The sequence below is a fragment of the Somniosus microcephalus genome, chromosome 1 (genome assembly GCF_052327205.1).
Source record: "Somniosus microcephalus isolate GS21.2 chromosome 1, FLI_Smic_1.0, whole genome shotgun sequence".
In the NCBI taxonomy this organism is placed as follows: domain Eukaryota; kingdom Metazoa; phylum Chordata; class Chondrichthyes; order Squaliformes; family Somniosidae; genus Somniosus; species Somniosus microcephalus.
The window spans coordinates 17,610,721-17,628,893 of NC_140987.1; the positions used below are offsets into that span (position 1 = coordinate 17,610,721).

At 46.8% G+C, this 18,173-nt stretch overlaps 1 protein-coding gene across 3 annotated transcripts in view; it reads right to left on the bottom strand.

The window, feature by feature from the left end:
• Positions 1 to 19: 19 nt before the first annotated feature.
• The window catches only part of LOC147123958 (CD276 antigen-like), a 51,609-nt gene continuing 33,455 nt past the window's right edge, over positions 20 to 18,173 (bottom strand). For 2 of the 3 annotated variants that reach the window (XM_085971068.1, XM_085970981.1), the window contains 5 exons: positions 12,776 to 12,847; positions 5,542 to 5,613; positions 4,965 to 5,036; positions 1,538 to 1,584; positions 20 to 404 (listed from right to left, as the gene is read on the bottom strand). In XM_085971068.1, coding sequence (XP_085827194.1) covers positions 1,541 to 1,584; positions 4,965 to 5,036; positions 5,542 to 5,613; positions 12,776 to 12,847 — 260 coding nt within the window. In that variant the 3' untranslated portion in view covers positions 20 to 404; positions 1,538 to 1,540. The remainder of the gene's footprint in view (positions 405 to 1,537; positions 1,585 to 4,964; positions 5,037 to 5,541; positions 5,614 to 12,775; positions 12,848 to 18,173) is intronic. The other variant, XM_085971168.1, reaches the window with a different exon arrangement.

Here is an 18,173-nt window from a genome sequence, read left to right on the forward strand (position 1 = left end):
GCAGCCATAGGTGATGCGTTGCTGGGTCGACGCTTGACATAAGTCAACGAATCACGTGTTAACACAAAAAGAGAGAGAACGGCATCAGTTCAGGCCCTTGTAGCAACACTCTCAGCACATTGTTCATTCCCCGTGTACAAGAAAATAACTCACAACAGCAACACAACGCGAGGACGATATTTGGAGGCACTCTCCTTTTGACTACATGGGAAGATTTCCCGGCCGGGCGGAACGAATGACAATCGACTGTTTACACACTTCAATCATTGGTTAACAATTCATAAATGAAGGCGAGAAAAAATAAACAATCCATGGATTTCACTTCTTCACACCATGGCGATTTCTTCAGATAATTCATTGAAATCTCGAGCTGGCCCGTCTGTACAGATTCGTGCTACACCAATCTAGAAGAGGATGGACACTGTTATTCATTGATCATCCTATAAATCTTTTCAGGGGTTTTTATTTTTGAGAACAGAAATTTAAATACATTTTGAACTCCAGTTTAGTATCGGGCTCGGTCTGAACAGTTACCGTACAGGCCACATGCAACGTAAAGTGCCCTCAATGTTGGCCAAAGAATGCATCTTTGAAACCCAACCTTAAGACCTTCCAGCACCTGTCATTCTGCTGGCCTTTGTCAACAAGATTCCAAGTTCAGTAGTACGATAGCAAAATACTGCAGATGCTGGCAATCCGAAATAACAACAGAAAATGCTGGAAAAACTCAGCAGGCCAGGCAACATCCGTGGAGAGAAAATATATATTTTTTCTCTCTCCCACATGGCAGCTGTCTCCCATTCTGCAAGCGCATTTCACACCTAATCTTAGCGCGGTCTTTTGTCTCCACTAGTCCTATCACCATCTCGTCTGGTTTTGAATACCTCTTAGTGTCTCTTCACTTCACTTTTGTTCTCTCCCAGCCTGGCCTCTTAATCTGTTTCATTCCATGTGCCTCTTTAGTCTTGACAAAGGGTTTTGACCCGAAAGGTTGACTCTATTTTCTCTCCACGGATGTTGCCTGGCCTGCTGAGTTTTTCCAGCATTTTCTGTTGTTATTCCCAGTTCAGTGTTGGTTTAATCTGGTAGATGTAAAGGATCCCATGGCACTATTCAAAGAAGAGCAGGGGAGTTCTCCCCGGTGTCCTGGCCAATATTTAGCCCTCAATCAACTTCACTAAAAACAGATTATCTGGTCATTATCACATTGCTGTTTGTGGGAGCTTGCTGTGCGCTAACTGGCTGTCACATATCCTACATTACAACAGTGACTACACTTCAAAATTACTTCATTGCTTCTAAAGCGCTTTGAGAAGACCCAAGATGGTGAAAGGCGCTATATAAATGCAAGTTTCTTTAGAAGAACCTGGCTTTTCCTCTTGTACCGAAGCTCCCATGGCGAGGTTGCCGAGATTGGGAACTCACAAAACATCCATTCCGGGGGCACGTGGCGCTGTGTGTTGGAGTTCCAGTTCAACAGACACGCCTTAACTTTATCAACAACCTTGTCACACGCAGAGAGTTAATATTCACTCACGTCTTAGAGCTGTTTGGTAGAATTGATGACAGTCGCGTAAATTACAGCTGAAAAAGAAACGGTTCTGATTTAGGATTTTTATGCGTTCTGTTTTGAGATTCTGCAGCTTTGTCGCAGAACTATCGAGAGGAAAGCTTTCAGAATCTTATGGACTATTGAGCATGTATAGTCGGATCTGCTTGGCTATGGCTCTTGGTTGTAACTGTAAGTGAGGACAGCTGACACCCAACCATTGTAAACACAATGTTCTTAAATTGATCCATTGCTGAAAGTAAGCTGGCGCTCAAATTAAAACGTGTGTTCGATAATTGTTCGATTCTCGGCCCCCTTAAGTTATTGCTGGACAAGGTCACTGGCGCTATGTGGAAAGCTGGGACTGACAGAGCAAGGAGTTTGAACTCATTCAGGAGGAGCTGTTGAGCTGACCGGTCTCTCCCTTTGTACGGGTTCACCGCCGTGTATAAAACCCAGAAAACACCCTGGGACAATGTGGCAGAGTGTCATTTGCAGGCTTCAGTTGGGTGGGTAGCACACTTGCCCAGTGAGCAACTCCTCGATCTTAAAATTCTCATCCTTGCGTTCAAATCCCTCCATGGCCTCGCCCCTCCCTATTTCTGTAACCTCCATCAGCCCCACAACTCCCCGAGATATCAACGCTCCTCCAATTCTGGCCTCTTGAGCATCCCTGATTTTAAATCGCTCCACCATTGGGCCCTAAGCTCTGGAATTCCCTCCCTCAACCTCTCTGCCTCTCCTCCTTTAAGACACTCGTTAAAATCTACCTCTTTGAACAAGCTTTTGGTCATCTGCCCTAATATCGCCTTATGTGGCTCAGTGTCAAATTTTGTTTGATAACGCTCCTGTGAAGCGTCTTGGGATGTTTTACTACATTAAAGGCGCTATATAAATGCAAGTTGTTATTGTTGAGGGAGAAGATTGTAGGTTCAAGTCCTGCTCCATCACTTGAGCTCACAAGCCTAGGAATTCCAGCCTCACACCGGGCCAGTGGGAGTGCGGTGGATCAGAACTTTCAGCCTTCACTTTAGCCTCCCCATGACCACAAATCCTGGAGCCATGGATAACCCTACATTACAACAGTGACCACACTTCAAAAAGCACGCCATTGGCTGTCAAGCGCTTTGGGACATCCCGAGGATGTGAAAGGCGCTAGAGAAATGCAAGTCTTTCTTTCTATTGTAGGGATAGATTCCGGTCTCTGTAGCCGAGGCTTGCCCACCCTCCAGGATTGTCCGGGAGTCTCCAGGAATGAGAAGCTAATCTCCAGGACATCGCTGCAAGAAACTCAGGAGACCGATCACCGGGACATTCAAAAACACTTCAAAAAAAAAATTCTTTGGAGGCTTTAGTTATAACAGTATCGGAGTATCGGGAACCATCGGTGCCAAGTTGCCTGTTCCTCCCGAGCTCGCTACACTCACCACACGTCACCTCTCAAATTACTCAAATACTGCATCCCAAAATATCAGTTTCTGTCAGAAATCCATCTAATTTATATTTGAATGATTCAACACTAACCGCTTCCACCGTCTCCCGAGGGAACATGTTCCATGGATTGGCCGCTCGCTCACTGAAATATTGGCCTCGATATTAACCCCCCCCCATGACAGGTGGGAGGGGGCGGAGTCTAATACAGGGCACGCCCCCACGAGCACGGCAGCGGATATTGGTGCGTTCAAGTGTCCCGCTGCGGGGAGGCGGGTCACCTTCATTAACATATTTAAATCCGGCTCTCAGCGCAATTGGGAGCCCGATTTAAAACTCTCAGCTGCGGCGTGGGTTTCCCGGGGGTCGAGAAACCCGGCAGAGAAAGGGAGGCGGGATCTACCGGCTCCACAAGGTAAGTGGCTTTTACAGCACTGCTTGTGGGCCAGGAGGAGCAGGAGTGCTCCCTGCTCACCACCCCCCCCCCGACCCCACAAGGAAGCCACCGGCCTCACCCGACAATCAAGGGCACCCTCTCCTCCCTGCCGACTTCTCGCTCTTCCCCCCCCCAGTCCCAATGGTCTCTCTCCCCAGTCCCAATGGCCTCTCTCTCACCCCCCCCCCCCCAGTCGCAATGGACTCTCTCTCTCTCCCGACCCCAGTCCCAATGGCCTCTCTCTCTCTCTCCCCCCAAGACCCCAGTCCCACTGGCCTCTCTCTCCCCCCCAGTCCCAATGGCCTCTCTTTCCCCAAGACCCCAGTCCCACTGGCCTCTCTCTCCCCCCCAGTCCCAATGGCCTCTCTCTCTCTCTCTCTCCCCCCCCCCCAAGACCCCAGTCCCAATGGCCTCTCTCTCACCCCCCCCCAGTCCCAATGACCTCTCTCTCTCCCCCCAAGACCCCAGTCCCACTGGCCTCTCTCTCCCCCCCAGTCCCAATGGCCTCTCTTTCCCCAAGACCCCAGTCCCACTGGCCTCTCTCTCCCCCAGTCCCAATGGCCTCTCTCTCTCTCTCTCCCCAGTCCCAATGGCCTCTCTCTCTCTCTCTCTCCCCCCCCCCAGTCCCAATAGCCTCTCTCTCTCTCTCTCTCTCTCTCTCTCTCTCCCCCCCAGTCCCAATGGCCTCTCTTTCTCTCCCAGTCCCAATGGCCTCTCTCTCTCTCTCTCTCTCTCTCCCCCCCCCCCCAGTCCCAATAGCCTCTCTCTCTCTCTCTCCCCCCCAGTCCCAATGGCCTCTCTTTCTCTCCCAGTCCCAATGGCCTCTCTCTCTCCCTCAGTCCCAATGGCCTCTCTCTCTCTCTCTCCCCCCCAGTCCCAATGGCCTCTCTCTCTCTCCCCCCAGTCCCAATGGCCTCTCTCTCCCCCCCCAGTCCCAATGGCCTCTCTCTCTGCCCCCCCCAGTCCCAATGGCCTCTCTCTCTCTCCTCCCCCCCAGTCCCAATGGCCTCTCTCTCTCTCTCCCCCCAGTCACAATAGCCTCTCTCTTCCCCAGTCCTGATGGCCTCTCTCTCCCCAGCCCTTTTCTTTTTCCCCCGGTCCGGATCTCTCGCTCGGCTTTTGGGTCGGAATAGAATGAAAAACTGATAACGAGGTCCTGCCGTTAAATTCAGCAGGACCTCTGTCCTCGGCCTTGCCGGGTTCTTCAGCCGTGTTCAGCCTCCCCCGTGCCCTCCCTCCCTCCCCGTAACTATCGGGGCCATTGTTTCCACAGATTCGTTTTGAATTTGCCCCCATTCGAGCTCAGGCCGTGTCCTCTGGATCTACTGTTCTGGATACGGTGAAACAGCTCGTCACGCTATCTACTTCCTTCAGAATGCTAAAATGAGGAATCGTATCACCCCTCAACCTTCTCTGTCCCAGTGAGAACTTGCCCCATTTACATAATCACTCATGGTCCAACTCCTCCTTCATTACTAGGCTGTAATTGAACAACACTGAATGATGGCACAATGTAATAACGTTCAAGGGCCATTCTTGTCGTCTTACCTGTCTGTTCTGCTTGAGGTGGTTTGGGTTTGTTGACAGTGCTATAGAGAGCATCTTCTCCCTCCTGCGCATCTATCAAGACACAATCGATTATCTCCATAGCTGAGTCATAGACAATAAAATTAGGAAACCAAATGCTCCCTGTTACTGACAATCTGTTCCATTGAATTGATGATTATGTGACAGGTCTGATCTCAGTCAGGACAATCCCATTGTCTGATCAACCCAAAGGCCATTTAACACAAGAGCAACAAAATGTGCTTAGCAATGCCCTTTTAAGACAAAGATTCAGGATTTTGTGTTTTTAAAACAAACTTGGGAGATGGGGCAGAATTTCTCTGGGATTTGATCCCCGCAATTTCACTGGGATCGCTCCCGTCGGTGACCTCTGCCACTGACCCCCACCGGAGTGTGCAGGGTCAGTGGGAGGTCATGTGTGTTCCACATATCGCCACTATGGGCAGCCCCGTACACGGTCAGTCTATAAAAGGCACGCCCTCGTGCCAATTGTAGATATGTGAAAGGTTTACTCTTTAATTCAAGGTTAGAATCAGTTTTGGTTGCTTGCTCTCCTTACCTGTCACTGCTTGGTGGGGTCTTAGAAATTGAACAGTGCTGTAGACGGGGAGACACGGAAGCTCCTCTGGATCTGTAAAGGACACAGTCAGTCACTTCCTTCTTACATCCTTATCGGCAAAACTTTGATACAATTTAATGGTATAATAATAATGAATTCAACAGCAACTTGTATTTATGTTGTGCCTTAACGTAGTAAAATGTCCCAAGGCGCTTCACAGGAACGATTATCAAACAAAATTTGACACCGAGCCACATAAGGAGAAATTAGGACATGCTTGGTCAGACATGCAGGTTTTAAGGAGCATCTTGAAGGAGGGGAGAGGCGGAGAGGTTTTGGGAGGGAATTCCGGGCCTCGGCAGCTGAAGGCACGGCCACCAATGGTGCAGCGATGAATTTCGGGGATGCGCAAGAGGCCAGAATTGAGGAGCACAGAGATCCGTATTGTTGGAAATTGCTGTATTCTTTTGCTGTTTCATTAGTTAAAGCTAGTAGACAGGAACAAAAAGCCATCACACAAAGTCTAATGGAATCTGGAACACTCGTCCAGTCCTGGGCACCGCACCTCAGGAAGGATATACTGGCCTCGGAGGGGGTGCAGCGCAGATTCACCAGAATGATACCGGGGATTAGAGGGTTAAATTACAAGGACAACTTGTATAAAGGTGGTTTTTATTCCCTTGACTATAGAAGATTGAGGAGTGAGCTCATCAAGGTGCTTCAAATGATGAAGGGATTCGATAGGATAGATACAGAGAAACAATTACCACTGATGGGGGAAGTCAAGAACGCGAGTATATAATCTTAAAATTATAGCTAGGCCATTTAGGAGGGAAATCAGGAAGCACGTTACCACACAATGGGGAGTGGAAATCTTGAATTCTCGCCCCAATAAGGCTGTGGATGCTGGGACAGTTGGAGCTTTCTGTTAAGTCTGTGGGTTGTATTATAAATAATCACAGACTCCACTGTTAACAAAATAAAACACGTCTTTACTATTCAGAGGCTCGGGCGATTCTGCCCTAGTTAACGTATCACAACCCTTATATACTGGTGTGGTCACTATCGGTATTACAGTATACATGAGCCAATAGATAGTGCCACCCTAAAGTAGTGCTCTTAAAGGCGAACGGTTACATTCTATAGTTCCCTTAAAGGTAAACGGTTACATACACAACACTCCTCCCTTCCTAGCTTATTACTTACAGAATCCTGTTAAACATACAATCTTCAACTTTATATAAACAGTTTGCAGATATACTCTCGATGGAGTCAACGTCATATAACAATTTACAGATATACTCTCAATGGAGTCAACGTCATATAACAGTTTACAAACATACTCTCAGTGGAATCAGTTTACAGGTTCAGTCTCTGTGGGAACAGTTCATAAATTCAGTCTCTGGTATTAATTCGTTCCAGACAGCATCCTCCATAGCCTTTTTTTTTTTAAAAACAGCTTGTACTTTCGTCCTGTTGAACCAGCAGTGCGGACTTATGCAACCCACTGGCTGTCTTGATAATGTCCCTGGATTTTTTTTTACAAATTTAGCACCTTTCGTAGTGTTCGGACTGAGGTAGTAGAAGTAATAATATTTTAAACAGTTATTATTTTCTGCTTCTTCTTTTTCTTTTCTGCCTTTTTGAAACTCTCCGAGCTCTTTTCCCGGCTGCCATCTGTAGCGCCACCAACTCTCTATGTTCCTTAGACCTTAAGTGCTTCCTCAGGATTTCAGCACTTTGGGAGTTCCCATCACAATTTGGGCAGACCACATCCTCATAACATTCGGTGTCACTCAACAGGTCAAAACCCTTCTTCAAGCAATCATATTCATCCTGCTCTTCCTCGGATGTCTGCCCTTCCTTCCCTCCTGGCCTCATTTGTGCGTTCAATCCTTTCCCTTCCTTCAGGGATTTCGTTATCAGGCTATTTAATCCTTCTACTGAAGTAGCTGTTTCCCCATTCTCCTGTTCCCCTGGACGTAATTCAGCGTACTCCTCCATTTCATCCATCATTTTCTCCAATGCTTTCATCTTCTCTTCCTCTTGTACTTTGGCTTCCAGTGCTTGGAGAAGTTGCGCCTCGATGCTCTCTAGCTCATGTTCAGGGCCCATTCCCAGTTGAAACTGTTCTTCAAGTCGGTCAGCCTCGGTAATTGCCGCCTCATATTTGTCTTGGGCTTCCTTCCATATTTTTATGAGTTCTGCCATGTCTTTCACCTCTACATCCTCATCTATGTATGGAACTTCTACCGATGAGTCTGTCTTGGCCCTGAGCTCCTCAAGAATTTCCTGCAGCCTTTGGACTTCTTGCTCATGTTCAACCTTTAGTTGCTCATATACTTCCAACGAAACTAGCTTTTCGGAGGTTGCTGAGTTAACCCCCTCCAGAATTGTAGTCTGGGCCTGTTCATACTGTTTTTTCAACTTCTCGCACTCTGCTTGTAAGGAGTCGTAGAGAAGAACTGGAATAAAATCCTGGCTTCCTGAAGATTCCTCTTCATTTGTTTCTTTCGCAATTTCCTGTTGGAGTTCAGCCAAGGCTGCTATGCTATCTGCCTCTCGAAGTCTCACTGCCATCAACTCTTCTTTATTCTTGCAGTCCATCTCAGCCATTTCCCGTTTACTTTCATTTAACTGAGTGAGTAGTCCCTTATTTTGGGCTGAGAGATATTGCACCTTCTCATGTAGACCCTTGCACTCCTTCTCTGCTTGACATAGCTGATTACCGCTGATTTGGTTCTGCGTTTCAAGTTCCAACATCCTTTGCTTAGCTTCTTTCAGTTTCGCCCCTATAAGCTCCTCTTGCAACATGGCCACATTATTCTCATCAGGTAAAGAAGCGTTTCTCTTTTCCATGTCCAAGATTTGTTTCTGCATCTCCTTAAGAGCACCCTGTGATTCAACTTCTCTTAACTTTGCCTGCACTAGCTCCGTCTCTAATTGCAGAACAAAATCCTCAGTGCAGCGTGATTTGCCCTTCTGCTGTATCTCTAGATCATGCAAATATTCTAACCCCTGAACATCATCAGGGAGATGTGATCGGTAATTGGTCACGATGGCTCTATGGTCGCTCTCTGCTTGAGCCAGTAGGTTCTGTTGTCTTTCCAGACTCTCCCATTCGGTGTCATAGAACTTTTTCATCGTTTTCATCTCTTGTACGAGGCGGTAACTTAATTGTTCTAATTGTTGTTGTACTTTGAAATAGCGTTGAGTTCGAGCCCGGTGTTCCTCCGTAATGCATATGTCTGTAGCTTGAACAGACTCAGAATTCTCTGTCTTTATGCACGCCATCGATTTTCCAACCTTAGTCTGTGAGTTAATGTTAACCTTGTTTTTCATACATAAGCTGGACTTATCGTCTTCCGGCTCAGAGTCTGAGCTGCTTGTCTGCACCGAGTCCTCACTCGTCATTGCTTGTCGGTAGTGCCATTCCATGTCTATTTTCTTGATCCACTCCCGTCCTAGAAGTGGTGGTCCTCCCTCAGGTAGTACGTACAAATTCATTCTTGGGTGTACTTTACCCCTATCTCTCACCTTGACTCTTATTTTCCCCATGGGGTATACGCGATGCCCTGTGTATGTCTGTAATACGAACTTGGTATTTCTTAAGGGTATGTGAGAGAATAGTCGGTGGTAGTCCTTTTGGTTGATGACTGATACAGCTGATCCCGTGTCCAGCTCCATTCGTACTTGGACTCCAGCTATTTTTAGTGTGACCCAGATCGTCTGTAGATCAGTTACTTTACCCACATTGTGGATTCTCAGACTATCCAACTCCTGGCTGTTTGGGTCTGAGTCTGAATTTTGTTCGTCTGAACTCTTTTCAGCCACCTGATGCACCTTGTTGTACTTTTCTTGTGGTGGTGGCTTCCTTTGTTTGTTGGTCTTCTTTCTGGACCTGCATACCTTCGCGATGTGACCCAGTTTGCCACATTTCCTGCACTCTTGATTCTTAAACCAGCACTGATTCTGGTCGTGCGTTGTCTTTCCACAACGGTAGCATTTGGAAATGCTTGCAGTCATTTGGTCCACCCCGAGTGCCGCCGCCTTTAGCTGCATTTCCGCCGTTCCTTTCACTGCGGCTTCGTGCGATGAAGCTATGAGGACAGCCCTGTCCAGTGTGAGGTCGTTTTCCTCCAGGAGTCGCTTCTGCGTTCCTTCTTTGGCCAAGCCGCATACGAACTTGTCCCGCAGCGCCTCTGTCAAATTCCCTCCAAACTGGCAGTATTTCGCTAGCTTACGCAGTTCGACTAAGTATTCCGCATTGCTTTCATCTTGCCTCTGGGTTCTGGCGTAAAATTTAAATCGTTCAGCCAGCATCAACGGTGTGGGGTTCAAGTGATCCTTCAGCACTGCTACGATCTCTTCGAAGGTCTGGTCCACTGGTTTAACTGGTGCTATTAGATGTTTCAAAAGCCCGTATGTTTTTGCTCCCATCGAATTTAACAAAGTTATTGCCTTGTCGTCATCCTCAATGTCGTTGGCTACGCAATATATTTCTATGCGTTCCACATACGTGGCCCAGTCTTCTATTTCAGCATTAAAGTCATTAATATTTCCTCGCTTAGGCATCTTCTTCTCTTTTCGAGTACAGTACAAGTATTACTTTACTTATTATTAATTTTCTTCTCTCTTCTTGAGAACACCACAAGTATTGCTGTACTTATACTTATTTTCCCTCTCTTCTTGAGAACACACCAGCCTTTCTGAAAAATCTTATTACTTTCCTGAAATTCTTAATAATTTCCAAGATGGCGGTTTCCCGCATCTTCCTTCTTCTTCAGCGGTTTCCCCGCGAAAAATGGCGGCTTTCCCGCGCTTCTCGCTCTCCCCGCCCACTTCGATGGCGGTTTTCCCGCGCTTCTCGGCGCTCTCCGCCCACTTCAATGGCGGTTATCACCCGTTCCCCGACGCTGACTTTCAGCCCGAGTGCGGCTCTTATCAGCGGATGCGATCGATGGCCCGGCTGCGCCTCGCACTTGAAAGCGGGCCCCGGCCTCTGGCTCACCCGCTCGCGCGGATCTTGCTCGCTCCCTCCCGGGCTCTGGCTTACCCGCTCGCGCGTTTCACCGCGGCTCTTATCAGGGATTGCGATCGCCCTTATCTCCCGATCGGTGGCACTGTCTTTGCAGCCAACGCTGCGGCTTACCCACGAGGTTATGGAGGCTTCAGGGTCCTAATGCCTGTCGCTTCCAGCCTGTCGGTTCCAGACTGGTGAGGATTGAAACCTCTCTTCAACGTCCTGTCTTCGGACGAAGCCGCCGTGGAACAACTGCCGCAGGGTTCGAATCCTGACTCGTCGCCAATGTTAAGTCTGTGGGTTGTATTATAAATAATCACAGACTCCACTGTTAACAAAATAAAACACGTCTTTACTATTCAGAGGCTCGGGCGATTCAGCCCTAGTTAACGTATCACAACCCTTATATACTGGTGTGGTCACTATCGGTATTACAGTATACATGAGCCAATAGATAGTGCCACCCTAAAGTAGTGCTCTTAAAGGCGAACGGTTACATTCTATAGTTCCCTTAAAGGTAAACGGTTACATACACAACACTTTCGAGACTGAGATTGATAGATTTCTGTTTGGTAAGGGTATCAAGAGATCAGGAACTAAGGCGGGTGAATGGAGTTAAGGTACAGAAAACTCTCCTGAAATACCTATTGGATTTATTAGTGACTATCTCTTATTTATATTTTTTTATACATTCACAGGATGTGGGCATCGCTGGCAAGGCCAGCATTTATTGCCCATCCCTAATTGCCCTCGAGAGGGTGGATGTCAAGCCACTTTCTTGAATACATGAATGGCTTTCAGAGAGCAGTTAAAAGTCAACCACATTGCTGTGGGTCTGGAGTCACACATAGGCCAGACATAGAAACATAGAAGATAGGAGCAGGAGTAGGCCATTCGGCCCCTCGAGCCTGCTCCGCTATTTAATGAGATCATGGCTGATCATCCAAATTCAGTACCCTGTCCCTGCTTTCTCCCCATATCCCTTGATCCCTTTAGCCTTAAGAAATATATCTAACTCCTTCTTGAATATATTTAATGAATTGGCCTCAACTGCCTTCTGTGGTAGAGAATTCCACAGGTTCACCACTCTCTGGGTGAAGAAATTCCTCCTCATTTCAGTCCTAAATGGCTTACCCCTTATCCTTAGACTGTGATCCCTGATTCTGGACTCGCCCGCCATCGGGAACATCCTTCCTGCAACTAGTCTGTCTAGTCCTGTTAGAATTTTATAAGTTTCAATGAGATCCCCTCTCATTCTTCTAAACTCCAGCGAGTACAAGCCCAATCGACCCAATCTCTCTTCATACGTCATTCCTGCCATCCCAGGTATCAGTCTGGTGAATCTTCGCTGCACTCCCTCCATGGCAAGAACATCCTTCCTCAATACGTGGTCTCACCAAGGCCCTGTACATCTGCAGCAAGAGATCCTTGCTCCTGTACTCAAACCCTCTCGCTACGAAGGCCAACATAACATTTGCCTTCTTAACCGCCTGCTGCACCTGCATGCTTACCTTCAGCGACTGGTGCACAAGGACACCCAGGTCTCGTTGCACTTCCCCTTCTCCCAATCGATTGCCATTCAGATAATAATCTGTCTTTCTGTTTTTGCCACTGAAGTGGACAACCTCACATTTATCCACATTATACTGCATTTGCCCGGGTAAGGGCGGCAGATTTCCTCCCCCTAAAGGACATTAGTGAACCAGATGGGTTTTTATGACAATCCGGCAGTTACACAATCACTATTACTAATGATACTAGCTTTTTATTCCAGATTTATTTGATTGAATTTAAATTCCCCAGTTGCCATGGTGGGATTCGAACTCACGTCTCTGGATCATTAGGTCTCTTGATTACTAGTCCAGTGACATAACCACTATGCTACCGTACCTGATTTATGGCCACTAGTTCTTGCCTCTCCCACAAATGGAAACATCTTCTTTACCACTATCCTATCAAACCCTTTCACAATGTTAAAGTATCAGGTCACCGCCCAGTCTCCTTTCTTCCAAAGGGCCCCAGCCTGTTCAATCTTTCCTAATGGGTATAACCCCCCAGTTCTGGTATCATTCTAGCAAATCTTTTTTGTGCTTCCGATTCCCAAGTCCAAATCATTTCTGTAGCTTGTGAGCAACAGTGGTCCCAGCACCACTCCTTAACCGCTGCGCTCTGTTTGCTGTGTTGTAGTTGCTGGTGGAGTCGACTCATTACCTGTCTCAGCTTGCTGTGACTTCTTAAAGTTAACAACACTGTAAACAACACCACCTCCAAGTTCTTGTGGATCTGTCAAAGACACAAAAATGTAAGAAAATATGGAATATGGATTTTTTTGACTGGAGTAACATAGGTGAAAGGGCCATCGTACAGGACCCCATCGAGGCTGGAAAGAGAGGAGAAGAAAATGAGCTGAATCACAAAGTAATGATTCGGGGAACGCCAAACGGAGCTTTTAAAAACTCTCGGAAAACTCTTAGCTTTTGGGCTTTGTGTCTTATCCGTGGCTCCGTTGGTAGCACTCTCACCCTCAATGTCTGAAGACCGTGGGCTCAAGTCCCACTCCAGAGATTGGAGCACACAAACCAGACCGACATCCCCAGTGCAGTGCTGAGGGAGAGCTGCACTGTCAGAGGTGCCGTCTTTCAGATGAGATGTTAAACCGAGGCCCCGCCTGCTCTCTCAGCTGGACGTAACAGATCCCATGGCCACTATTTTGAAGAAGAGCAGGGGAGTTCTCCCCGGTGTCCTGGCCGATATACATTTCTCAAACCTAAAACAGATTATCTGGTCATTATCACATTGCTGTTTGTGACACCTTGCTGTGTGAAAAATTGGCTGCCGCGTTTCCCACATTACAACAGTGACTACACTTCAAAAGTAATTCATTGTATAAGAAGTGTTTTGTGACATCCTGAGTTTGTGAAAGGTGCGACAGAAATACAAGTTCATTCTTTAAAAGCCTGTAGATTGTGGGATGGGTGGACTCCGGTAATACGGGCAGGGGGGTGGGGCGGGGGGGACAATAACTTCCATATTTTTGTTGTTTTGGAAACAAACGGGATCGATTTCCATCCCTGTTTTCGGGTGGGAACAGGGCGGTAGACAGATTAAAATTGGAGTGCAGAACACACCGCCCCATTCCAACCATCATTCCTCCTGCCGCCATTTAGATTGGGGCCTTCAGGTAGGCTGTTGAGGCTCGTGTCCGAAACAGGTGGGAGCCTCATCATTCAAAACAAATCGAGGATCCTACGATGTCTCGGAAAACTCGATGCCCCTTTCAAGTAGCAATGGGACAGGACATCGAGCAGCCGGACGGTCTGAAAGGGACCGCTGGAGGCTGCTCCAAAACCAAGGCAGTTAGAGTTTTATATTAGCATTAATGTTCCTCCTGGCCCCACAAAGATCAGCCCACCCAATGCCCGAAGCCCTGTCACCCTCCCCAAGGATCGCCCCCTTCCCCCACTCCCCTACCAGGACCCCACTTGCTCTGCTCCATGGAGGAGCCGCTCCATTTCCCGATTGGCCCATTGCTCCAATCGGGCGGGCAACTCCTCTCAAATATGCGAATCCGACCCGACCATCAAAATGGTTCATTCCTCCGATCGCTTTCATTGGGCGGGAGGGCAGCGGGCTTGCTCCGCCTACCCCCTGCCCAATGAAAGGGCTCGCATCAAAGTCAGCCCCAATGGGTTAGAATGGGAGACCAGTCCTGGTTCGAACACAGTGATGGTGAAGGGAGGGGGAAGAGTTGAGAGAATGATGGCCCAAGACTGGAAGGAACGGGCCTGGTTGGACCGCAGCGAGAGCGGAGCAGTCCTGAGCGGCAGAAGCCCGAGACCGGGAGGAGCAGGCCTGGTTGGACCGCAGCGAGAGCGGAGCAGTCCCGAGCGGCAGGAACCCGAGACCGGGACGAACGGGCCTGGTTGGACCGCAGCGAGAGCGGAGCAGTTAAAAGGAGCGGCAGCAACTCAACAGAGGCAGCTTTTGAAAAGTGACGTCAGAGTAAAAAAAGTGACATCGGCACAAGGGAAGGAGCTGATTGGCGAGTAGCTGGTGAGTGTATTTTTAAAATAATTTTTTTAAGTTTATATGTTTATTTCTGCTAAGTTAGTTGATAGCTGATTAAATAGAGGGAAAAAGCTGATTGGTGAGTAGCTGGGGAGTGTTTTTTTTAAGCTTTAAGTTTATTTCTGCTGGGTTAGTTCATAGGTATGGTAATAATCATGGGTGATTTTAATCTCCATATTGATTGGACAAATCAAATTGGCCATGGCAGCCTTGAGGAGGAGTTCATAGAGTGTATCCGGGATAGTTTCCTAGAACAGTATGTAATGGAATCAACCAGGGAGCAGGCTATCTTGGATCTGGCACTGTGTAATGAGACAGAATTAATAAATGTTCTCATAGTAAAGGATCCTCTAGGAAAGAGTGATCATAACATGGTTGAATTTCAAATTCAGTTGGAGGGTGAGAAAGTTGTATCTCAAACCAATGTCCTGATCTTAAACAAAAGGCGATTACAATGGCATGAGGGCAGAACTGGCTAAAGTGGACTGGAAAAATAAATTAAAGGGAAAGAGAGTTGAAATGCAGTGGCGGACATTTAAGGAGATATTTCATAACTCTCAACAAAAATATATTCCAGTGAGAAAGAAAGATTTTAAGAGAAGGGAGCACCATCCATGGCTAACTAAGGAAGTAAAGGATGGTATCAAATTGAAAATGAAGGCATACAATGTTGCCAAGATTGGTGGGAGACCAGAGGATTGGGAAATTTTTAAAACCAGCAAAGTATGACTAAAAAAATAAAGAGAGAGAAGATGAATTATGAGAGTAAACTGGCAAGAAACATTAAAACAGATAATAAGAGCTTCTACAGATATATAAAAAGGAAGAGAGTAGCTAAAGTAAACATTGGTCCTTTAGAGAATGAGACTGGGGAATTAATAATGGGGAACCAGGAAATGGCAGGGACTGTGAACAAATACTTTACATCTGTCTTCACTGCAGAAGACACTAACAACATCCCAATAATGGATAATCAAGGGTCCACAAGGAGGGGGGACTGAAGACAATCACTATCGTAGAAACATAGAAGATAGGAGCAGGAGTAGGCCATTCGGCTCCTCAAGCCTGCTCCGCCATTCAATGTGATCATGGCTGATCATCCAAATTCAGTACCCGGTCCCTGCTTTCTCCCCATACCCCTTGATCTCTTTAGCCTTAAGAAATATATCCAACTCCTTCTTGAATATATTTAATGTATTGGCCTCTACTGCCTTCTGGGTCGAGAATTCCACAGGTTCACCACTCTCTGGGTGAAGAAATTCCTCCTCATTTCTGTCCTAAATGGCTTACCCCTTATCCTTAGACTGTGACCCCTGGTTCTGGACTCCCCGACCATCGGGAACATCCTTCCTGCATCTAGTCTATCCAGTCCTGTCAGAATTTTATAAGTTTCAATAAGGAAATAGTACTTGGTAAAATAATGGGACTAAAAGATGACAAATCCCCTAGACCAGATGGCCTGCATCCCAGGGTCTTAAAAGAAGTGACTGCAGAGATAGTGGATGCATTGGTTGCAATATAGCAAAATTCCCTGGACTCTGGAGAGGTCCCAGCGGATTGGAAAACCGCAAATATAATACCCCTATTTAAGAAAGGAGGGAGACAGAAAGCAGGAAACTTTAGATCAGTTAGCCTAACATCTGTTGTTGGGAAAATGCTGGAGTCCTTCATTAAGGAAGCAGTAGCAGGGCATTTAGAAAATCATAATGCAGTCAAGCAAAGTCAGCATGGCTTTATGAAAGGGAAATCATGTTTAACAAATTTTCTGGAGTTCTTTGAGGATGTAACGAGCAGGGTGGACAAGGGTGAGCCAGTGGATGTGGTGTATTTGGATTTCCAGAAGGCATTCGATAAGGTGCCATATAAAAGGTTACTGCATAAGATAAGAGCTCACAGAATTGGGGGTAATATATTAGCATGAATAGAGAATTGGCTAACTAACAGAAGGCAGAGAGTCAGGATAAATGGGTCATTTTCTGGTTGGCAAACTGTAACTAGTGGGGTGCCTCAGGGATCGGTGCTGGGGCCTCAACTATTTACAATCTACATTAATGACTTGGATGAAGGGACCGAGTGTAATGTAGCCAAGTTTGCTGATGATACAAAGATGGGTGGGAAAGCAAGTTGTACAGAGGACTCACAGAATCTGCAAAGGGATATAGACAGGCTAAGTGAGTGGGCAAACATTTGGCAGATGGAGTATAATGTGGGAAAGTACGAGGTTATCCACTTTGGCAGGAAAAATAAAAAAGCAAATTATTATTTAAATGGAGAGAGATTACAAAATGCTACAGTTCAGAGGGACCTGGGGATCCTTGTGCATGAAACACAAAAAGTTAGCATGCAGGTACAGCAAGTAATCAAAAAGACAAATGGAATGTTGGCCTTTATTTCAAAGGGGTTGAAATATAAAAGCAGGGAAGTCCTGCCACAACTGTACAGGATATTGGTGAGACCACACCTGGAGTACTGCGTACAGTTTTGGTCTCCTTATTTAAGGAAGGATATACTTGCATTGGAGGCAGTTCAGAGACGGTTCACTAGGTTAATTCCAGAGATGAGGGGGTTGTCTTATGAGGAAAGGTTGAGCAGGTTGGGCCTACACTCACTGGAGTTTAGAAGAATGAGAGGTGATCTTATTGAAACATTTAAGATACTGAGGGTGCTCGACAGGGTAGATGCAGAGAGGATGTTTCCCCTCGTGGGGAAATCTAGAACACGGGGGCATAGTTTCAGAATAAAGGGTCGTCCTTTTAGAACTGAGATAAGGAGGAATTTCTTCTCTCAGAGGGTCGGAAATCTGTGGAATTCTCTGCCCCAGAGAGCCGTGGAGGCTGGGTCATTAAATACATTTAAGGTTGAGATAGACAAGTTTTTGCAAGATAAGGGAGTGAAGGGTTATGGGGAGCGGGCAGGGAAGTGGCTTTGAGCCCAAGATCAGCCATGATCTTATTGAATGGCGGAGCAGGCTCGAGGGGCCAAGTGGCCTATTCCTGCTCCTATTTCTCACGTTCTTAGTCTATTAAATAGAGGTGTAGGGGAAAATATAAGTTTAAGATTACAAGTAGATGTTAGTAAGAAAACGTAGGATAGAAATACATCTGTCAAAAGATCACCTCCCTAGAGCACGTAGGCTGTTAGCAAGATAACGGGGGAAAAATTCAGTTGTTTGTGTTGTGTATGTAATATGTGTGCTACTTTGAACCTATGGACAGGACTGCACTACTTGTAGGGCGTAGTGATACGCAGTACCACTCCTGGCCATAGGGGTATAAATAGTACTGTGGGTACTGATCTCCCCTCAGTTCCCGCCTGTGGGCATGAAGTAACGAGCTACCTCCAACCAGTAAAGACCTGTTTGAGTTATACGTTTAAGTCTTTGTGTTAATTGTTCAATACAATACACATACTTAACACTGGCGACGAGTCAGGTTCTTACCCTGCGGCAGTTGAAGAGAGGTTTCAAACATCACCACCCCACTAGAAGCGACAGGCTTTAGGACTCTGAAGCCTCCATCAGCGACTGAGCACTGGAGTGCAG